Source organism: Phyllostomus discolor, chromosome 9, assembly GCF_004126475.2.
Source record: "Phyllostomus discolor isolate MPI-MPIP mPhyDis1 chromosome 9, mPhyDis1.pri.v3, whole genome shotgun sequence".
NCBI lineage: Eukaryota > Metazoa > Chordata > Mammalia > Chiroptera > Phyllostomidae > Phyllostomus > Phyllostomus discolor.
In genome coordinates, this window is record NC_040911.2 from 2126479 (window position 1) to 2146503 (window position 20025).

The 20025-nt window shown below is 58.6% G+C and overlaps 1 protein-coding gene across 1 annotated transcript in view; it reads right to left on the reverse strand.

Moving 5' to 3' along the window:
- The window catches only part of ZNF407 (zinc finger protein 407), a 259153-nt gene that overhangs the window by 58786 nt on the left and 180342 nt on the right, over positions 1-20025 (reverse strand). The window contains exons 6-8 of the mRNA XM_028525040.2: positions 18068-18151; positions 12945-13065; positions 1039-1217 (exon numbers count right to left, since the gene is read on the reverse strand). Of these exons, the coding sequence (XP_028380841.1) occupies positions 1039-1217; positions 12945-13065; positions 18068-18151 (384 nt within the window). The remainder of the gene's footprint in view (positions 1-1038; positions 1218-12944; positions 13066-18067; positions 18152-20025) is intronic.

Consider the following 20025-nt stretch of genomic DNA (forward strand, 5'->3'; position numbering starts at 1 on the left):
CGCTCTCCGGAGCCAGCCACAGGGGCACAGAGTCTGCAAACGAAGAGCTGCGCCGCGTGGGGGGTCTCGCACGCCCCTCACGCCCCACCACCACGCCTGCAGCCCCGCCGCCCGACCCACGAGCAGACACGCTGCGCCGAGACCCACCCAGCTGCCAGCATGTCAAACCCTTGCGGTGACCCCTCACACAGACGGCGCCCCTCGGACCTCCCCGAGGAGCCCGAGGTGCTGGGTGGGCAGCCTGGCTGTGGTTGCAGGTCTACAGCGAAACTCAGCCCTCACCGGTCCCAAGGCCCCTGCCGAGGGCACCCATGCCAACAGGCGCTACGCAAGCTCAGCTTCCCGCAGGGCAGGACCCCCGACGCGGGCAGCCCACTGGGGACCCGTCGCTTCTGCACGGGGAGACTCCAGAGCACAAGACACACCAGCCACCAAGACGAGGACAGGCTGCAGGAGTGACTGTGCTGGCCCCCCGGGCCCTCCGGAGGCTCCGAGCCGACACAGCGAGGCTGCAGCAGCCAAGCGGCGCCCGCCATCGCCAGTGTGTCCCTGAAACCGGGCATCGGGGTCCCCCTCATTTCTGGGGAACGAGAGGCATCATGCCCCCATCCATGTGATTCTACCCTCTCTGTGGTCACATGCTCTTCCTTCCTAAGTGTTCACTGGAAAACCGTGGCACAAAGGGTTGGGCATAGCATTTTCAATCACAAACATTTTGTGAAAAGAAGTTTAAAATTCTATCAATTAGCCAAAACAGGAAGCACAAACGACGACGACTTCGATTCAACTGCTTTGATCTGTGCTCCCATTAACCTCGTGGTCGGGGGCGGCGACCCAGCCACACTCACTCCTGACAGAGTGTTACTGCAAGGGCGGTCTCCCAGCTGAGCGGGAGGAGCCCGGACGCTCTCTCTCGTGAGCTGGGAGCAGGCTCCTGCCACGCACTCGGAGGCACCCAGGCACGTGACGGCCAAGTGCTGTGAGGAATCAAATGAAACGCGCCGCGAAACTGCCCGCGCTGGGAGCTCCGCGCCTTACCTGCGTGCAGGTAAGCCAGGTCGGGGTTCTCGATGTCGGGGTGCTGCTCCTTCAGGTGGTTCCGGAACTCCACGGGGACGTTGGTGCCGTAGTCGCACTTGGGGCAGTTGTACATCTTGACGCCCTCGTGCTTGCCCGTGTGCAGGATGTGCTTGCGGATGTTCTCGGCGCAGTTCGACCTGCGGGCGGGCGTGCACAGACACAGGCACGTGAGAGCTCGCTGTAGCTTCTCCCGGCTGAAAGCTTTGCAAAGTGACGTACGGCGCCAGAAGTAAAAGTCTTGGTGAGCCAACACCACGTTTCACAATGCTTCTGAGGGTCCGGGCCGGGACCTGGTTTTACCTGGGACGACCTAATTGCGCTGAAGGGAACACAGAAAGGCCAGACTCCCAGGGCCAGCGACCCACGCCCTGCGCACTCGCAGGGAAGCGCAGCTCCTGGGCGCTCGGGCCTGACCGCACGCAGGCTGCACGCAGGGTCACACTGTCCCCGCCCACCGCCCACCGGGGGCGGGGAGGGGCTGCTGCAACGCCCTGGCCCTGTGCGAGTGGAGGGTGGGCCTGTGGACGTGCAGCTTCGGATGAGCCTGACTTCCTGGCCCCTCCTCAGTCAAGCATTTCCACCACACGGCCAGAGGCAGGGGCTCCCCCACCTTTCAAAGCCTTCTGGAAGGACCCTTCCCCTGCTCTGATGCCTTCCTTCCAAAGCTCTCTGAGTGTGTATTTACTCGGTAGCAGATTTAAAATGCATGCTTTACTAACGTTATTCAATTAAGTCCTGCCGAGGAGCATTTACACCTTTTATAATTCTAAACTTCATGACTGCTTCTGAAGAAAAAGTTAACAGGCAGGAGTCACTCGTGAGGAGCAGCCCCGGAACGTATTTCACGACGACGTCTGTTTTTGCAGAGCCGCTCGCGCGGTCTGTTCAGAACCAACAGCCGGCCCTCTCCAGGCCCTGCACGCACGCACCCTTGTCCCCGGCGCCTCTCGAACGTCTCACTCTAAAGGAATACACAGTGCCCCCGCCCGCCTGCACGGCGCCTTCCCATTCCTATTCCCTCCCACTCCTGCGGGCCCTCGCTCCCGGCGATAAGGCAATCTCCTCCGGGATCGGAGCGCCGGGCTCGCGCTCCACGAGTGACAAGGACTCGACGTGAGTAACTGCTGAGCACAGGTTGTAATTATGTCAGCTGGAGTGTTGAACAAGGGGGCTGATTAATGGGCGCCCCGGCCCCGGCGCCGGCCCCGGCAGCCCTCCGCACAGGCCGGCAGTGCGGCGGCGAAAGCCGAGAGACAAAACATGCCGGGGTGCCGTGATAGATGGATCGCTCCCACAGTCTTCAGGCAGATGTTCCGGGACAGCATAATATACAATTACTCTGCCTTATCACTTTCCCAGGGACAATAAAGCTTCCTCCTTCCATAGCTCATGCGAGTGAAGGCGAAATTCGTTTCACTTTTACAACACCGACTCACTTATCACGGGGCCCGGGCCGCGCTCGCCCGGCAACAGGAAACGCACACCCCACCTCTGCACCGCGGAGGGCTCAAGAACCCCCGGGGGCGTCTGCAGGCCCTCCCCCCCCCTCAGAGCACACGACCTGCGGGAGACGGCTGGGCTGGAAGGGGCGTGCGGGCACGTGCAGCTCCAAGCGAGTCCCCGTGAGCCCGGGGGTGGCGTCTGGACTGCAGAGTCCCTGCACCCCCAGCACTTCCCAAGGCCGCCCGGAAGCCATTCCCGAACAGGGGCGTGCTGTCCACACACGCGCACGCTGACACACCCACGCGCTTCGCGGGCGCGGGCGCGGGCACGGCCGTGTGAGCCCCAGGGCGCCCGGGCCCCTTCCTGCCACTCCCGCTCGGGGTCTCTGGCCCGGTTCCTTCAGGAAGCCGCACCAGCCTGGGGGCAGAGGCGGCCTCGGTCGGCCACGCAGTGACACCCTGTGACACCCTGCGGGCGACGCTCACACCGCCCTGCGGAGCGGGTGGCCACCCTCACCACCCTTACAGAAAGGAGGCCAGAGGTCTGTGGCCAGAGGCCAGAGCGGCCTCACTGTGCAGAGGGGAGCACTCTCGTCGTCGGAGCGAGACCCGACGCCAACACTGAGCACCGACAGGCAGCTGCGGCCGCCTCGCGGTGACCGCGATTCAGGACGGAACGAGGCAGCGAAAATGCCCACGGGAGCCCAGGAGGCCCACACGGAATGTGGGCCCCACGCCAGACGTGCACACCCCCGCCCCGCACGACCGCAGGACTCCCTCCAGGGCTCCCTTGGGGACGCTGAGCACAGACCCCGCCCCGTCTCCCCGGAGGAGGGACCCGTCTACGGTCTCTCTCCGCCTCTGCGCACAGGCCGCCGCGCCCCCGGGGCCCTCGGACTCCTGCTCCTGGCAGCGCCCCCAGCAGAGCCCCAGGCCTCTACAGCCGTGGCAACCGGGAGGTGGCAGGGGTCAGTGCACAGCAGCCCGACTGGAGTCGCAGCACCCGCGGCCAGAGGAAATGTGGTGAGGCCCACGGCTGGCGAGAGAGTTATGCCGTGTTTACACGCCCTCGGAGGAGGCCAGCCGAGGCAAGGCAGGTGAGCAGAGGGAGGGGCCGTGAGTGTCGGTGGGAGCCGGGTGTCACCACAATAAAAACGGCTGGTGATGTCACTGCAGGGGCCTGTCAGATTTACTGGCCTTAGAAAAACCCCGAGACATTAGCAAAAACCGTCCAGAATAAGTCATCGAAAAGATGTCACATGTTAAAAGACCACATTTGCAATGAGTGTGTGCTCAGTGACCACATGGAGCTGCTGGCCAGCGCCACGCCAGCGTCTGAATTACGTGTGACAGTTAAAGTAACGGGGCGTTCTGCGGGAATTCTCTATGGAAAACCAATAAAAGCCCAACGTGGCGCGTGCGTGGCAGGGAGGGCAGAGCGGTACCGTGACACAATCTCCACGTCCTTGAGGGAGAACTCTGAGCAGGACAAAGGGGAAGCCTAGTGCTGGGTGAGCCCCGCCGGCGCCGCTGCGGTCCAGAAGGACTCGGCGGTTCTGCGGCCCCGGCCCCGGGCTCCCGGCTGCACAGAGACCCCGTGGAGAGAGCCCCGAGGCGCCGCTTGTTCTGGGCACGTCTGCAGGGCCCGGCGGGCTCCTCGCAAACCCCCTGGGCGCCCCTCACAACACCCCGTCTTCCCGCAGGAGGCCCGACTGCCGGCCCTCTCGCCGCCCCAGGCGGGCCTTCGCCTGGCACTGAAGAGCAGCTTGCAGCAAGCGAGGAAAACAACAGCCATGTGTGTCCTGGGCCTACGGGCTCTGCTGCTCCTGCCGTCGCCCGCGGGTCCCCCGGGGCCAAGGCCCTCCAGACCAGCAGACAGGCACTCTGGCCCCTCTTCCCCTGGGCCCCAGCCCCGTTCCCATCAGGTCGCCGAGGGAGCCGGTGCCCTCTCAGGCCAAGGCGGGTGGACTGTCCTCCCATCAGGTCGCCGAGGTGCTGAGCACGCCCACCCGGCCCGCTGCAGGGGGCCCCTGGCATTTCCGGGAGGCCGCCCCTCAGCCTCCCCCACCGCTGCTCTCTGCCCTGCGCTCCGTCCACTTCCCACGCCCTCCAAGGGAGTGACGGACCACCTGGATGCCTCCCAGGTGCACGGGGCCCGGCACTGACCGCTGCCACCGACGCGATGCCGTCTGCAGAGCCCGTGGGCGTTTCCCGAGTCTGGAGGCCGCGGAGGGAAACAGGTCCCTGACCGCATTCGTGGTCACCGTCCTGCGCCGGCAGCCCAGACCCTGCGAGCGGCCGAGGCTGCGGAAGGACGGCAGGCGCCTGTCTGCCCCCGCCCCCGCCCCCCCCAGCACCATTCCGCTCTCTGCCCCGCTGAGGAGCACTGGGGGCGGCCGCTGGCTGAGCCTGGCGGCAGGGCCACGTCTGGGGTGGCCCTCCCTCTGCTCAGCCGCTCGGTCTCTTCGCTGGGTCTGCAAGTGGCCTGCCACCCGGTGGGGCCCTGTGGGGCCCACCCTCGGCACGCTACCAGTGCTCTCCACAAAGTAACACGTGAGCCAGGATTCACGTTTCCTGCATAAACTCCTCCTCCACGGGCCCCCCGGGCATCAGGGGCAGACGAGCCCCTGGCCACACAGTGCCCCGGGGCCCCCGGCGCGAGGGAGGGGGGTGACTCAGGGTCGAGGGGATGGTGCACTGCGGGAGCGCCGTGGGGGAAGGCAGCTTCCTTTCAACTAAAGCGAAAGCTGTCGAGTTTTTACATCAAAACAAATTCTCAGATTTAACTGCCAACTGCTCTTTATAACAAATAATTCAACCTGAGAGATTGACTTATTTAAGCACAAACACTAAATATTTACATTTTGCCTCAAAGGGAAAAATCTGATTGTTTAGTGACATTTCACAGATGTGTTACAAGTTGTCGACAGTGAAGAAAGAAAACACACTGAGAAAAGGAAGGACAGAGCAAAGCTAACAAAGGTGATGGACACGGTCCCCGAGTGTGTCTCGGGGGATGTCCACACGGTGTCACAGCTGACGGGGACGACACTAAGCCACGGCCCGGGCTGTTCGGCAAGATTCAAGCCGAACGAGTCACAAGCACGGAGTTAAAATGCAGCCGGTAGAAGAAGTGGGGACGGGAGGTCGAAATTCCCCGTGGGGACAATTATCGGGTTACGTTATGATGTCACCGAACAACAAATCTAGTCGACCGCAACCATAGCTCACTGTTGCTCTGCAGCAAGAGACAACGTAAAGTTTCCGAGAGGAAAAAAGTCGGGCGCTGCGCAGAGGTTCTCGGAAAAGCGGCGTTTCTCACAGGCAGAGAGAGGCCGACGCAGAGCGTGGGCCAGGCGCACCTTCCCCCGGAGAGGACGGAGCGGGCCACCCACGCGCAGGAGAGGGAACCCTCTCCGGCAGGCGCTCTCCGGGCAGAGCGGCACACACGCCTCTGCTGCCCCAGGCACGAGCGGCGCCCGTCCCGAGAAGGGGGCCTGAGGTGCAGGCCGGCGCCCACCGGGAGGCGGCCCTCTTCCAAGCGGTCCGGGCTTCGCCGGCCTCCTTTCCTCCACCACCTCCACCGCCCCGGGGAGGCAGCCTTTCAGCTTTCAGAAGAGGCTGAAGCAAGGGATCTGAAGGCAAAATAAACTGACTAGCATCTTGCATTCTCAGTGAGCCGGTGACAGCTAGCCAGACGCTTTCATTCGCTGCAACGCCACTGTATCCCGCGCTGTCATCTCACGGCCGCGTCTCAGCCGGCGCGCATGCTCACTCGCGAGCTGGAGGGCGCGCCTGACTCTGCACGGGCCGCTGCCGGCCCTCCCTCCCGGCGGCTCCGAGCTTCCTAACAAGCCGCGGCGCAGGGGCCTCCGGTGCTGGCACACATAGATAGTTACAGAGGAAAGTGTTTTGTTGTGTGATAATAGCTCTGGTGTCTGAGGAATAACTTATTATGCAAGAGACTATTGCCCCAAAAATATTTTCTATTTTTTTCATCTCTAAGGCTTTTCCTTCAAACACAGTACATACAGATATATCTAACTACCACCCGAGGGACTGTCCGTAGCAATTCCTTGTAGAAAGACCATCCCCAAAGATAGTCTGGGTCCTTGTGGGGCGGCTGGATTTGGGACTCGGCACCGGCAGGTGCATAAACATGTTTACCCGGATTCTACTTTAGGAGACAGCAGAGGGAGCGTGTGGTCACTCCGGGTTCAAGTGGCTCCTCTAATTAACCCGCGGTCCCAGCGCTTCCTCCAGCTGCACCAACCGGCAAAACAACCTCCGTGTGCCGCAGACAAAAGGAATTATCATGGACTCTCTTCCTTTTGAAACCGTCTGAACCAACTCGCAGTGTTCAATGCTGCGGGATCTGCCGGCCCTCAGGCCTCCAGGCTCTCGTCCCTGAAAGGAGCTGTGTCCGAGGGAAACCCACGGCCGCGGCCCCAGGCCGGACACCGGCCCCCAGCCCCGTGCGGGGCCAGGACCGCCGGCTGGAACTGAACCGGCAGAGCCTGCGCGCTGGCCGGCACGGGGCCCCGCGGGGCGGCACGGGCACAACACGCCACGTGCGGCGTCACGCCAGACACAAACGTCACAGGGAACACAAAACCACGTCGAAACCACCATCAGAAAGGAGAGAAAAATCAGGAGACACTCCCGCGGAGAGGACTCCCTTCCTGCTGAGACAGAGACCCTGGGGGAGGACCCCTTTGCGAGCCGCAGAGGTTTCACAATTCACTGTGGAAACAGAGACCCGACCACGTCGTTCTGGGAGGGCTCCCGCCCCCACCAGCTCTTACGGTGGGTGGGGTGGCAGCCCCCTGCAGGACGCAGAGGCACGGAACCGGCTGCGACATGCCTCGGGCGTGCGGCCTCTGCATCCAGTGCCTGCACCTGGCTTCCCAGAGCCACCAGGACGGGGACAGGCACCTGGCCGGCAGGAGGGGGCCCCCCAGGAGCAGGCCCTGCCCGGACGCACCCCAGGCGCACCGCCCGCCACGAGAAACCCCGCAGCTGGGAGGGGGCGAGGGGTCACCACTGCCCCGAGGAAGCATGCAAGGGACCGGGTTGTAGCCACGGGGACCTTTCAGCCTGGAACCTTGTTTTCATCCCCTCGGCTGCATGAGCAGCTGCAGTGTCGAACATAAAGAGATGACAGTGTTGAGATAAATAAAACAGTACTGACTCTAAGTGACAAAACGAATTTCCTTAAGTTTATCTGTTTCCTCTGGTGAGAGCACTGGAGTCCTGTCTCTCAGCAAATTCCGTTTCACACAAAGCGGTGCCACCAACAACCTTTGCCACGCTGCCCTCCTTCGAGCCCCGACCATACTCCCATCGTCACAGCTGGCGTCCGCGCCCTTTACCCACACCGCCCCGGGCCCCGGCCCAGCCCTGGAGACCAGGTCTCAGCTCCCGTTTCTATGAGTTTTAGCTTTTTTTTGACTCCACATATACACAGTATCAGGCAGCAGCAGTCTTTCTCTAGCGGTTTGATGTGACGTCTGTTCCGATGGAACCAGGCCTACGGCATCACGTTGCTTCACGCACACAGCCCATCTAATGTCAATACCAGACACTCCCACGGACTGCTTTCACGGGTGTCACTAGGCTTCAGAAGTTCAGAGTCACCCAGAGGAAAGACGGGCCACCTCCGACTCTCCAGCGGAAGGGAAGGGTGCCCTCGGAGGGGTGCGTACTCCCCCTTCTCCAGCCGGGCACCTGCAGGGCTCTGCTGCCCAGCCCTACGCCTGTCTTCCTCCGTGTCCTTCCTCAGGGCAAAGGCAAGTCCGTCCTGTCCACCCCCAGGGAGGACCCCCCAGGGAGCCCACCTGCCCGACTCGGGGAGCCGACAGCACACAGGGGATGGGGCCGGGGCAAGGTCGGGCCAGGGCCCCACAGAGCCCTGCAGCGAGCTCCTGCTGCCGCAGCACCCGGGAAAGCCCGCCCTCGGGGGCCTGGCGTGTAACACACACACACACGCAGCGTTGTGCTGTGCGTTACGTGAAGCCGCGCAGTGCCAGCCGACGCCTGAAAAACCTCCAGAACCGAGACACTTCACGGAAGCGTGTGTTTGAGCAGGTTATATAACCTGTTGAAGGGGAAACAGAGACTTACTACAAGCACAGCCTTTTGGCCTTGCATCTTAACGCCATCACTGAAATGCTTCCCGCGCCCTGCAAAGTTAAGGCAGAGTTCCGTTCAATTAAGGGTGTCATTTGACAGAAGTTTTCCAGGCTGCGCACACGGGCACACACTTCAGGTGGGTGTGGTGAACCGTGTATTCTACCCACGGCACTCAGATGTGTGAAAACAGTCATAAAAAATACGAAACAAAATATTTAGATGTTAGAATGTACCACAAAAAGCAAATCCCTAGTAGGTACCACACCTGGACTAAATGTTACATTCACCAGAAAAGGGAAAGAATGTTCTTCTTGAAATCAAAACCTAACGTGTCAGTGGCTTCTGTGGGCACTGGCCAGGAGCTAAGCACACCATCAAGTCAGAAAAAAAACAAAGGGCATCTCCTACGAGTCTAGCAAGACAATGGAGTAGATACTCACTACAGGCAGGAATTACAGATTTCACCCCTCAGCTCTGTAACGTGCTTCTGTTTGGGGTTATAGCTCCGAGTAGTTAAGAGGAGAACGGAAGGAGTGAGCAAGCTGAAAAGGAACACACAGTAAAGGCAGGTGTGTTTAGAGAGCGTGTGCATGGTCGGAAGTGCTAAGGCAGCTGAGAAAAAGATCTGGCCAAAAGCAGTGTTCGCGCGCCGGGCTATTCCCAGATCCATCACCAGGGTGTGATACCTCAATGACCAAATGGTCGGACCTTGTCTCGAAATGTTAGTTCTCTTTAGCTTAGGAAACGACACGGAAAGTGCAACGCAGGATCGCCCTCGGCATTTTCAACCCTGCAGGAAGCATTTTCTGTTAGTTTTCATGGCCTCTCGGCTGCTTACTGTTTGACGTGAATTTGTTGTGTTTCCTCCATGAATCCTAAACTGAAACGTGGACACCAAGGAGAAGATGATCCACGAAAAAGTAAGTCCAATTAGGGCCACCTGCGATCATGCGAAAGCCAGGGCCCTGGGTGGAACAGGGTGCAGTTTAGACTAATAAATTCTACGGGGAAACAGATCTACATCATTAGAGAGGGCACTGCTACGACATAGTAAAGGCTTCTCTATTCTCGTTAATATAGAAGTGACAATACATAACAAAGGGAAATAAAAATAAGAGGGAATGTTAGGCTGTTTCCATTTTAATGTGGAAGCAAATGTAACAAATTTGCTGCATAAATAACATAGGACAGTGTGCTATGAATCTCAATTTATGCTTTGAGGTTATAATGAATAATAATTAATGGTGAAAACATTTTGGAGCAGTGATGAAATATACTGATTTGTAATGGATTAGACTTTTGGATATTTTAGACAGTAAAAGCTTAAGAAAGGGGTGCGTGTTTACATCTAAACAGAATGAAATGTCATTGCCTAAATTAATAATGCAAACTTGAAAAATAGCCCCAGGTTCAAAGGACCAATTATAAAATTCTTTTGTAAACAAATCTATATTCACATTTTTCATGAATAATTATTACTACTAGTATTTCTCCCCTAATGTTCAATTTATAAAATGAAAAATATATTTTCCAATGAAATTGAAATAATATCGCAATTTCTAATGACAGTTACCTGAAAATAAGTGTTAATAACAGCATAGACAGGAATACGCTGCAGGAATGACTTTTATGTACATGTATTAAATAAATAAAAACCTAAGTGGGGAAAAGTTAATTAAATATTTTAAGCAGTAAAATATTACAGAAAGGTGCCAAAACACACAGGTAATCTTCTCCGAGAACGTGCGGTCACGTCACAGGTATTTTCACGCACACACTCGGATACACTGTGCCCGGGGAGGAGACGTCTCCTTTGTTCCTGCGCGCGAGGCGAGCACTCTGCTGTGCGGTGCCACGGGGACGACCCCTGTGGACTGCACTCTCTGCTCATCTTTAACACTTTGCTCATCAACGAGAAAACACGGGTGTGTGCTGTAAATTCCACATTCCACTCAAAACCCCGAACTCGGGAAGCCTTCACAGGCTTTGCACGTTTTCTGTGCTCCTGGTCAAAGTTAACTCGTCTCCTGGTCTCTAGAGAACACAGGCCCACTGTAAGGGCACAGGGTGGCAGAACTCACACAAACAGAAAATGTGCCAACCTTCACTTCAATAGTAATCAAGGTACTTAAAGGTGTTCAGCACAGATAAAATCAGCTGTCCTCCAAGACTGGGAGCGTTTCGGAAGGGCTCCGGCAGAGACCACTGGACTCACGTGTCCTGAGCACTGCCTGGAGGGACAGGGATGGCACTCTGGGGGGACACGGTCTCTCTCCACGGCGGTGCCCCGGGGCCAGTGGCCCCAGCTCTCCCCCCGGCACAGGGACGCTGTCCCAGGGAGGCCACCTGAACGCGCCCAGGTGACGCAACCTCGGCCTCCGCAGAGGAGCGGCGCACCTGCACACCAAGGACACCCCGATGAGGGCGCAAGCCCGCTGAAACACGGCCCCGACCTGCGGGACGAGAGTCAACCCCAGCCTCTGCGGCAACGCTGCTCGCTGGAAGTCTTAGATCATACTTGGAGGAATTTCTTCCAAAAAATCATGGATGTGAACAAAGGTTTTGTTAGAAATAAGCATGCTTCGAGTAAAAACCTGAAAATGGCTTAAATATCTAAAAATCAACACAGTGACCCCTGTCTATCACTCCCACTCGAGGCCACGCAAGTCTTGACGCTGTGCTCCAGGAGAGCAGTGTGCAGACCAGGCACCTGGGAACTCCAAGGCGTTTCACAGGAATTACCCAGCAATCCATTTTGAATTCGGTAACATTTTAACAACTTCAAAAAGGAAACATATCCGCTGAGGCACCTATTCTACCCACACCGCACCCCCGCCAGACCTCAGGGAGACCCGCGGCCCCACGGCAACGTGGCCTGCCACCGTTGGGGGTGCGTGCGGCGGGCTCCCGCTGGCACTGCGCACTGACCCCCAAGTTCCTCCTCTCACGGGGACCCTGCACCCCTCTCCACAGAGGCAGAGGGGCCCCTGAGAGGGGTGACGCCCCGGGTGACCGGCCCTCCTGTGGCCTGGCAGCCAACTGCCACTGCCACCACTCCCCCCCACCCCGAACCTCTGCCCGAGAAAGCCGTCTGGCCCAGTGCACTCCCAGGCCCCGTGTGAGCCCCGGGGCCCGCCTCCAGAGCCCGTCTGCTGCGGGAGGCAGCTCTCGGGCCGGGCTCACGCGCGGCCCGCTCAGGGCCTGGCTTGCAGTAACAGTTCTGCTCATCAAAAATAACGCTTTCCAGCCACACGTGCAGGAGAGAAGCGGGACGGGGGGCAGCTGTCACTTAAATCTGCACAACTGATGCGGGGGGGGGGGGGGGGGGGGGGCCGAACACCAACTCGAACCTCGCGCACGAACACGGCCTGGGGAGACGATCCTAACAGCTGCAAGTGGTGTCTACGGGACGTTCTCACAACTTTGTAATTTCTCTTGTACGTTTTATAGGGAAGGCAACTACACAGTACGGCCTCTTGAACAAGAAGAAAGAACCTTCGATAACGCTTATTTTTCAAATAACTCATGCCGTCCGAGCCTCAGAATTTCCAGGTCGGCCTCTAACTGCACCACCCTTCCCCAAACTTCCGAGAAGCACCACCCGAGTGTTAAGCAAAGACACAACTCATAAAATGTTGAAAGAATGAATAATTAATGAATGAAATATATCTGTAATATCTCTGTTCTATTGGATGACCTTTAAAATACAACTTAATGCAGTAATGAGGATAATAATGGAGATTACGGCAATATATTTACCGAGTGCCGACGACGTCCGGGGGCCCGTGGAGGCCAGCGTTGCACCGCGGCCCGGGCGGCAGCGCAGGGCCCGCAGCTCGGGGAGCGGCGCCGCGCAGGCTCCGGCTCCCGCGTGAGGACGCCCCCTCCGACTCAGGCCCCGCCCCGGGATGGTGAGGCGTCTAGGACAGATGTCACGCACACGCCTGCACACACCGGGACATCTCCGACCCTTGTGGGCTCCGACCGCAGGCCCAGGCTCCCGTGCGCCCTCACTCCCCGGCCGGCGTCCCTCTGCCCTCTCTGCACACACGCTGCCACAGAGGTGGCCGCGGTCGGCCGCCTCCTCCTCTCTGTGCCCCTGTGCTGCCGCCACCGACCACCAGCACCGCAGGCCGGAGGGGCCACCTGGCCTGTTAATCCGCGCTGATTTCGGCCGGTCGGAGGAGGGACTCGGCAACCGTGACTCCCACCGGGTCCCTGTCGCTGCCGTGGCCCCCGGGCCGTCCCCGCCCCGCCCCGCCCCCGCCCCGCCCCGGACGGAGCCCTTACCTGTAGTCGCACCAGGGGCACCGGTAGGGCTTCTCGCCCGTGTGCACCCGCTTGTGCCGCGTCAGGTGGGACTGGGTGGTGGAGGCGAAGCTGCACTCGTCGCACTTGAAGGGCTTCTCTCCTGCAAGGCGGCAAGAAGCGGGCGCGTGAGCAGGGCGGGCGCTGGAGACAGACAGAGGGCTAAGCCTGCTACTGACGACGGAAGAGAAACTCGTGTCCGTGAAATGGTCACAGTGCAGTTCGATGGACTGCGCGTATTGGGGCCATTTCAGTGTTTTCCCTCAGCGTGAGAAGGAAGGCAGCACCGATTTTTATTTCTGGGTTGTAACAGGAGAGTGGTGCACACTCCACAGTTCCAGTGTAGCTCGTGCAAACAGGAGTCCAGGTTACGGCTTTGGCCCAGCACTGTATTTGGAGACGTCTGGCAAACTAGGTTACGGCAGGGCCATTATAAAATTCTCAGTGAGGGTGCAGCCAGGGAGAAGCATCCATCAAAGACATGCTTTGAATATATAGTATAAAACTTACTCGGATTTTAAATAAGAAAATACAATAAAGCTCTAAGTTGATACCAATTAAAACGCTGTGAGAAGTAAGAGCAATTACAGCTCACGAAGTTGAACCCAAGGCATGGAAGCTTCAAAGAAACATTTAAAACAGCATCTCACAGCCCTCCTCGTGCCCCCCGCCAGGCGGGCACCTGTCGGTCCACGGCTCGCACAGGACTCCTCGCTGGCCCTGTGCCGGCCGCTTCCTGCCCCTCACCTGCCTCCCTGCCCACACACATTCAAAGAGTTCCACTAGCTACACGGGCTGGTGAGCACTTGAAATGCAGCCATTTAACTTCAATTAACGTAAACCTAAGTTTTAAGGTGGATACTGGAATCACCTAGTGAAACAATGTTTCAGTCCTGTGGGAGGCTTCCGAGCCAGAAGTAGATTGTATCAGACACAAATGCATGCAGATCATGGATTTACGGTGAAAACTTAGCCTCTGGGTGGGAAGGTGCCAGAAGTGTAAATACACACCCATCTCAAACTCTTAGGTCAAAAAATAATAAAGTTTTGATCATAATGTTATACTGACATCATGTTGAAATAATTTGGGTGTACTGGGTTGGCCAAAAAGTCCCTTTAGTTTTTTCTGAAAGACGGCTCTCACAGTGCTGAGCTGTCTTCAACATCATCTGAAACAATTTTGTTACATTGTGTTTTGACAGCTGTCATAGCCTGCATTAAAAAAAAAAACATATCAAAATCGGTGAATTTTTGTGTAGCCATGTTAATGTTGAAGATGGAAGAAAATAAATGTTTTTGGCATAGTATGCTTTATTATTTCAAGAAAGGTAAAAACACAGCTGAAGCACAAAAAAGACGTGTGCAGTGCGTGAGAAGGTGCTGCGAGTGATCAAACGTGTCGAAAGTGGTTTGTGCACTTCCGTGCTGGAGATTTCTGGATGATGCCCCACGGTCGGGTGGACCGGCTGAGGCTGACGGCGATCAAACCGAGACATTAACAGAGAACAATCAGTGTTCTACCACACAGGGACAGCTGACATACTCAAAATACCCAAATCCATAAAGCATTGGCGAAACGGAAAATCTGGCTTTTACTTTATGGAAAAAAATAAACAGACTTTTTGGTCAGCCCAATAGACTGGCAAAAAAAAATCTGCTTCTTGGAGTGCCACAGCGCTTCCGTGCCTGGCTGGTCTGTCCATGCGCCCCCAGTGCTGTCAGGATTACAGCAGCTCCGGGAGCCTTCGGGGGAGGGGCGCAAATCATCCACTTCTAACACAGCGAATCCAAGTGGTCAATTTGAAGACTTTTTAAATTAAGTCAATCCACAAACATAGTCCAAGGTTTCCTTACTCATTCGGCCGCAGTTTTGACAATGTCCTGACACCATGACTCGCTGCAGACTCGTCTACCTGTCACGCCCGACAGGCGTGGAAGGGGGGGCGGGGGCAGAGGGGGACCTGTGCCAGACACCTCGCCGGAGTCGGGGGTGCAAACTGAAGGCCGTCCAAACCCTCCGAAGGTAATTTTCTTGGTTTGGAGGCTTAATATGAGGACTCAAAAAACATGACAAATGTTCCTTTCATTTAAACCAACGGCACTTTCATGTCATACAAGTTAAGTTTTAAAATGACACTTTTAAAGAATAATGTCATTTACTGTCTTCTCTGTAACTCTGTTCATCTGAAGTTCACACTGAGCTAGTGTAACACTGCAGTGCACTGAACACCGTGCACTCCTATCCGACTGGACAGCGGCGTGGATCGGAGTGTGTGGTGGTGAGCAGGGCGGGCTTGCATGCGGGCGGCCAGTGCTGCTGGGGCACGGCCGCGGGGCACGGCCCCCGAGTGGGGCGGCTCCAGCAGGCCCCCGGGACGGGCGCGCAGTGTCAGCTCCCACGGGTGCAGCGCGCTCAGGCAGTTCGTGTGCGGCATACTCGTTCTGCGGCGTGCTCAACACAGCTGCCTGAACGTGGTTAACTGGCCTTTTTTAAGCCAGAAATGACCGTTTCTTCAGGAAATGCACTTCAGGAATGCAGCCATGCTTTCTTGTTTGTTGGTTTCAATGCACAGACAAAACGAGAAGAGCAAACCCAACGCCTGGATGGCGAGAGGTGAGAGCAGGCCCTGCAGGTGTGGGGCGGGGGGCGGTCCAGCTCCCTGCCGCCCACCAGCACCGGCAGGAGGCGGACCCCTCTGGAGAGCACGCACACCCGGTAAAGGGAAACTCTGGGGTGCAGGTCAGCTTTGCTGGGTGCCCTGGGACCGGCCCCATGACCCCCTCATCATGGCGCAGCCCGCCCACCCGCCGGTCAATCCAGAGGCGGGACGGGACGGCCTCCTGAACGGCAGGAGCTGCGTGCGGCCCGTCCCAGGCGCAGAACGAGGGGACAGCACCCTCCCTCCTGTTTCTCCTGGCCCGGCACGTGGGCTTCACTCCTTTTCCCGTGGGCGGTCATCTCGGCCAAGGTAGCCACAGAGAACAGTCCACGCCTCTGGCTCCTCTGCTGGAGGCCAGGGAAGACGAGGGGGGCACCAGAACGCAGGGCCGAGCGGCCCTGAGTGTCAGGAGCTGTCGGACAGCTGCACGTGCCCCTGCCTGCCTGCGCCCGCGTGCGGTCCCTCCGGGCAGGCGGCGTGGCGCCGGAGCTGGCCGAGGCCCTCCAGCCCCACGTGAGGACCTGCTCCTGGGCCCGGGGGGCGAGGGTCTCTGACAGCTGACAAAAGTGAATCCCGGGCTGAGGCAGGTCGGAGTCAGCCCCCAGACAGCAGCACCGCAGGAGGGAGTGACTGACGCCGCCCGGAGCACGCTGGCACCTGCCCTCCCCCGCTGAGTGTAACCTGCGTGCGCTGTCCGCGGTGAAAAGGCAACCCGTGTCAAAGAGGAGCACGGCCGAGAAACACGGATTTCAGCTGCGCCACACGGGGCCGGCCTTGGAGGAGAGGCCGAGTGCCGCTTGCATTTCAGAGGTCCGGACAGGACGCTCGGGGCCTGGGCTGGGCTGCGCCGAGTCGCTCGGCCGAAGCAAACGGTCTCCAGAACTGGCTTCGGTTCTAAAGGATCACGTGGGATTTGTGCCACAGCGGCAGACACATGCCAAAACGACAGGCACCTCTGTCTGGGAGACACTGTGCGATACGGGGTCAAGTTCACAGGGAGCAGCGAGGAGCCCCTGGGCCTGACGTCAAGGAGAAAGCTGCCCGCTCGGCTGGGCCTGATAGAGCCCCGTGGACACCTGCGATCACAGCGTGACTGTCCCACGGCCGGTGGGCGAGCGGGAGCGCCCCACGCTGGCAAAGGTGGCACTCGCGAGCAAAGGTGTCCTGGCCCCGGGGCATGACCGGGCGACAGCAGAGACGCTGTAATGGCAACACTCAGGCACCGACGAGCCGGGCACAGGGAGACCAGAAACCCCGCAGGGACACACTGAAGGCCCGCATGCCGCCAGCTCCCCCAGGGCAGGAGGAGGGCGACACCCCCACGCCTCTCCCATGCCCCTCAGCCCGGACCGCTCACGTCGTCGCTGGGCTAACGCCGCAGGGCCGCGGCCGCTGCTGGGGACTCTGCTGCACCGCTGTGTGCACGGAGTCAAGTCTGCGTTCCCAGAGCTCCGCTCGCCGCTGGGGCTTCTCTCCGGGTCTGCAGCGACTCTGGTCCGGGGGGGGCGTGGGAAGCACGGGAGCTCCGGAAAGGAAAGACACGCCAGCGTGGCAGTTCAGCGGCCTCACAAACACCGAACGGGTGTCACAGGCCCCGGGAGCGGACTCCTGACTGTAGAACCCAAAGGTGCCAGAACTGTGCCCCACTCAGCCCCTCCAGCGGTGCCTGGAGTTCAACACTTCGTTACAAGCTGTGCTACCCCACGACCTAGCGTCCAAACCGGGTCACCTCTGAGAGCGCAGGCGGTTCCACTGATGACCGCAAGGGGCACGCCAGCACGGCACTGTCCCGGGCACGTACCCTTCAGGGCCGTTAGCACGACCCCTCGTGCGATCTACTGCAGCCCACCACGCGGCAGACGGTTTTCACGGACGATCGTTCACAGGTTCCCACCCTGCGGGCCCCGCACTGAGGCAGCGTCTCGTTTCGTGGAATCACCGAGCGCGCGCATCACGGGGAGCCGCCCCGCAGCGCCCACACCCCTGCGCTGCCCTCCTCCTTTCGGTCCGCGCGGGAGCGCAAACACGACGCAAAGGGGGCGGCCTCAAGCCACATCTACGTGTCAACCTCGCAGAGCAATGGCCGGGCGAGAGAGAGGGGGGCCAGGAGCCGCAGGCAGGTGGGGAGGCAGCTGTGGGCGGGGGGCGGGGGGGGGGCGGGGAGACGCAGGCGGACTGAGAGGGGGCCTGAGCGGCCCCCGGCCCCCGGCCCCACCTGCGAGGCCCGGCAGAGCCGGCCTCTGCGAGAGCCCGTGGGTCTGCTCTGGAGGCCCCGCTGTTCTCCCTCCGGGCCAGCACGAGCTCACGGGGGACCCCTGGCCCCGTGCAGCGGGCCTGGTCTCTGACACGGGCACGGATGAGCGGGGGCCTCGCAACAGCTGCCGGGACTCTCGGTGCGCCCCCAGACGCAGGGCCGCGGGCGGCCGGAGGGCCGGGCGCACTCACCTGTGTGCTGCCGGCGGTGCTTGGTGAGGGCGTGCCGCGTCCCGCCGGCGAAGCCGCAGAGGTCGCACAGGAAGGACTTCTCGCCTGTTGCGACGACAAACACGTGAGGGACCACGGGGTCACAGATCATTAAGACAGATCTATCAAGGCTTTCAGGGCTACTAATTCCTCCAATCAAATGTTTCCATGTAAATATGTCAAATGGGAATGAAATTACCACTGCGGTTTATTGACTGTGATAAAATCTGAAAAGCACCACTGAACATAATTACATACTTGTCAGACCCATAAAAATTAGCTTTATTATCAATGGAATGGTTTTGTACAACTTCATTTCTGGTGGATGTCTTCCAGATGGGGCTGCTTTATGCACTTGAACAGTTTTTATACATATCCTGATTTTTTACAATTCCCATACATCTGGCCTTTCTGAGCTGAGTAAAGATTGCTCGGAATAGTTAATATACAGTGTATATGATTCCGCTTAAATAAAGCCTATTGGATTGTCTAACGGCTGGAGGATACTGAATTGGTTTTACCTGATTCTATCAGAGCCTTCTTGAATAACGTCCCACTTAATAACGCGAATTAAATGGTCTCCGCGAACACACAGAAGGTCCCCAGTAACAATACAACCCCCCCCCCGCCGGCACCCACAGCGGTTCGACGCCCCTGCTGCCGCCGCTCCAGCTCCCAGGGCACAGACACGGGAGCCGCGGGACTCGAGAGAAACGGCACAGAGATGCCCTCCTTCACCTTCAGTGGTGACTGGGGACCGGAGAGCCCTGCAGCCATCAGACAGACTCCGCAGACTCGGGGCTGGTTGGACGCGTGTGCACGCACGCTCATCGTGAAGGCACTCGTACACCAGCTAACACTCGCCCGACCTGTTATAAGCGCCATCTGTCTCCCCGCTGCCGCGTATTTGGACGGTAAGTGCCGGCACGCCGGGCAGCGTGTCCCGCAAGGCTCGCGAGGCAGGGCCGGCGAGAATAAAAACGCTAACCTTGGAGGGAGCCGCTGAAATCAGACAACGGCTTTCCAAAAGTGAGATCAATCACTCCGACCTCGCTGTATCTACTTGACTCATTCAGACGTGTGCCTGCAACAAGCCTGCAAGGGCCCGCGTCGGCCGGCTTCGCCCCCAACGTGTGGGTGCGCGTCACAGCGGAGCCCTGGCCCGGGGCTGGGAGCAGGCGGCGCCTGCGGGAGCTCACACACAGCGGTGCCTGCGAGAGGGCAGGGCCAGTCGGGTGCTCAGAAAGGCCCTCCCTTCAGGAGCACGCCTAGCTTTTCTAGCTCCGGTGAACGTGGGTTAATAAAGAGAGGTTTAACCAAGCTATGTTTCATCTTACTTCATGGGGTATGTTGAAATGCGCATTACTATCATCTATAAAATAAAGCTAAGTTTAAACATTTACCTATCTTTGCTTTCCTATCTTGGGGTTAAGTTTATTTCTTGACATCACTATTCCAATACAGAAGAAAGGAATAGAGGAGATGGGCTGTGAAGAATAAGTTTAATTGTAATCACTCATGTAATCATTTAATCAATTAGAAGCATAAATCTCTCTAACCAGCTGTATTATCAATTGAGTAACACTGAACGCAGACTTTTTGAGTCCCCGAAGATAATCTGCTCACTGATATCGGCACACGGCTCTACGCCGAGGCCCAGCCCTGCTCCGTGATCTGCCCCTCGCTGCCGCTGGGTGGGCATGGAGCCCATGCGCGTGTGCCGGTGCACGCACACACACAGGCCTGCGCACACACGCATGCACACCTGGCAGCGTGTGGCGGCGGAGCCGACGCTGGAGCGTCTCTCCTGCTCCCGGCCCTGGAGGAGAACGACCCATCCCTCCCCCCATGGACTCCGAGGCCTGCCCTGTCCTCACATGGCGGGAGCACTCCGACCCAGGAGACCCCTGCGATGGGGCTCTGTCCCAGTGCGTGTGCCG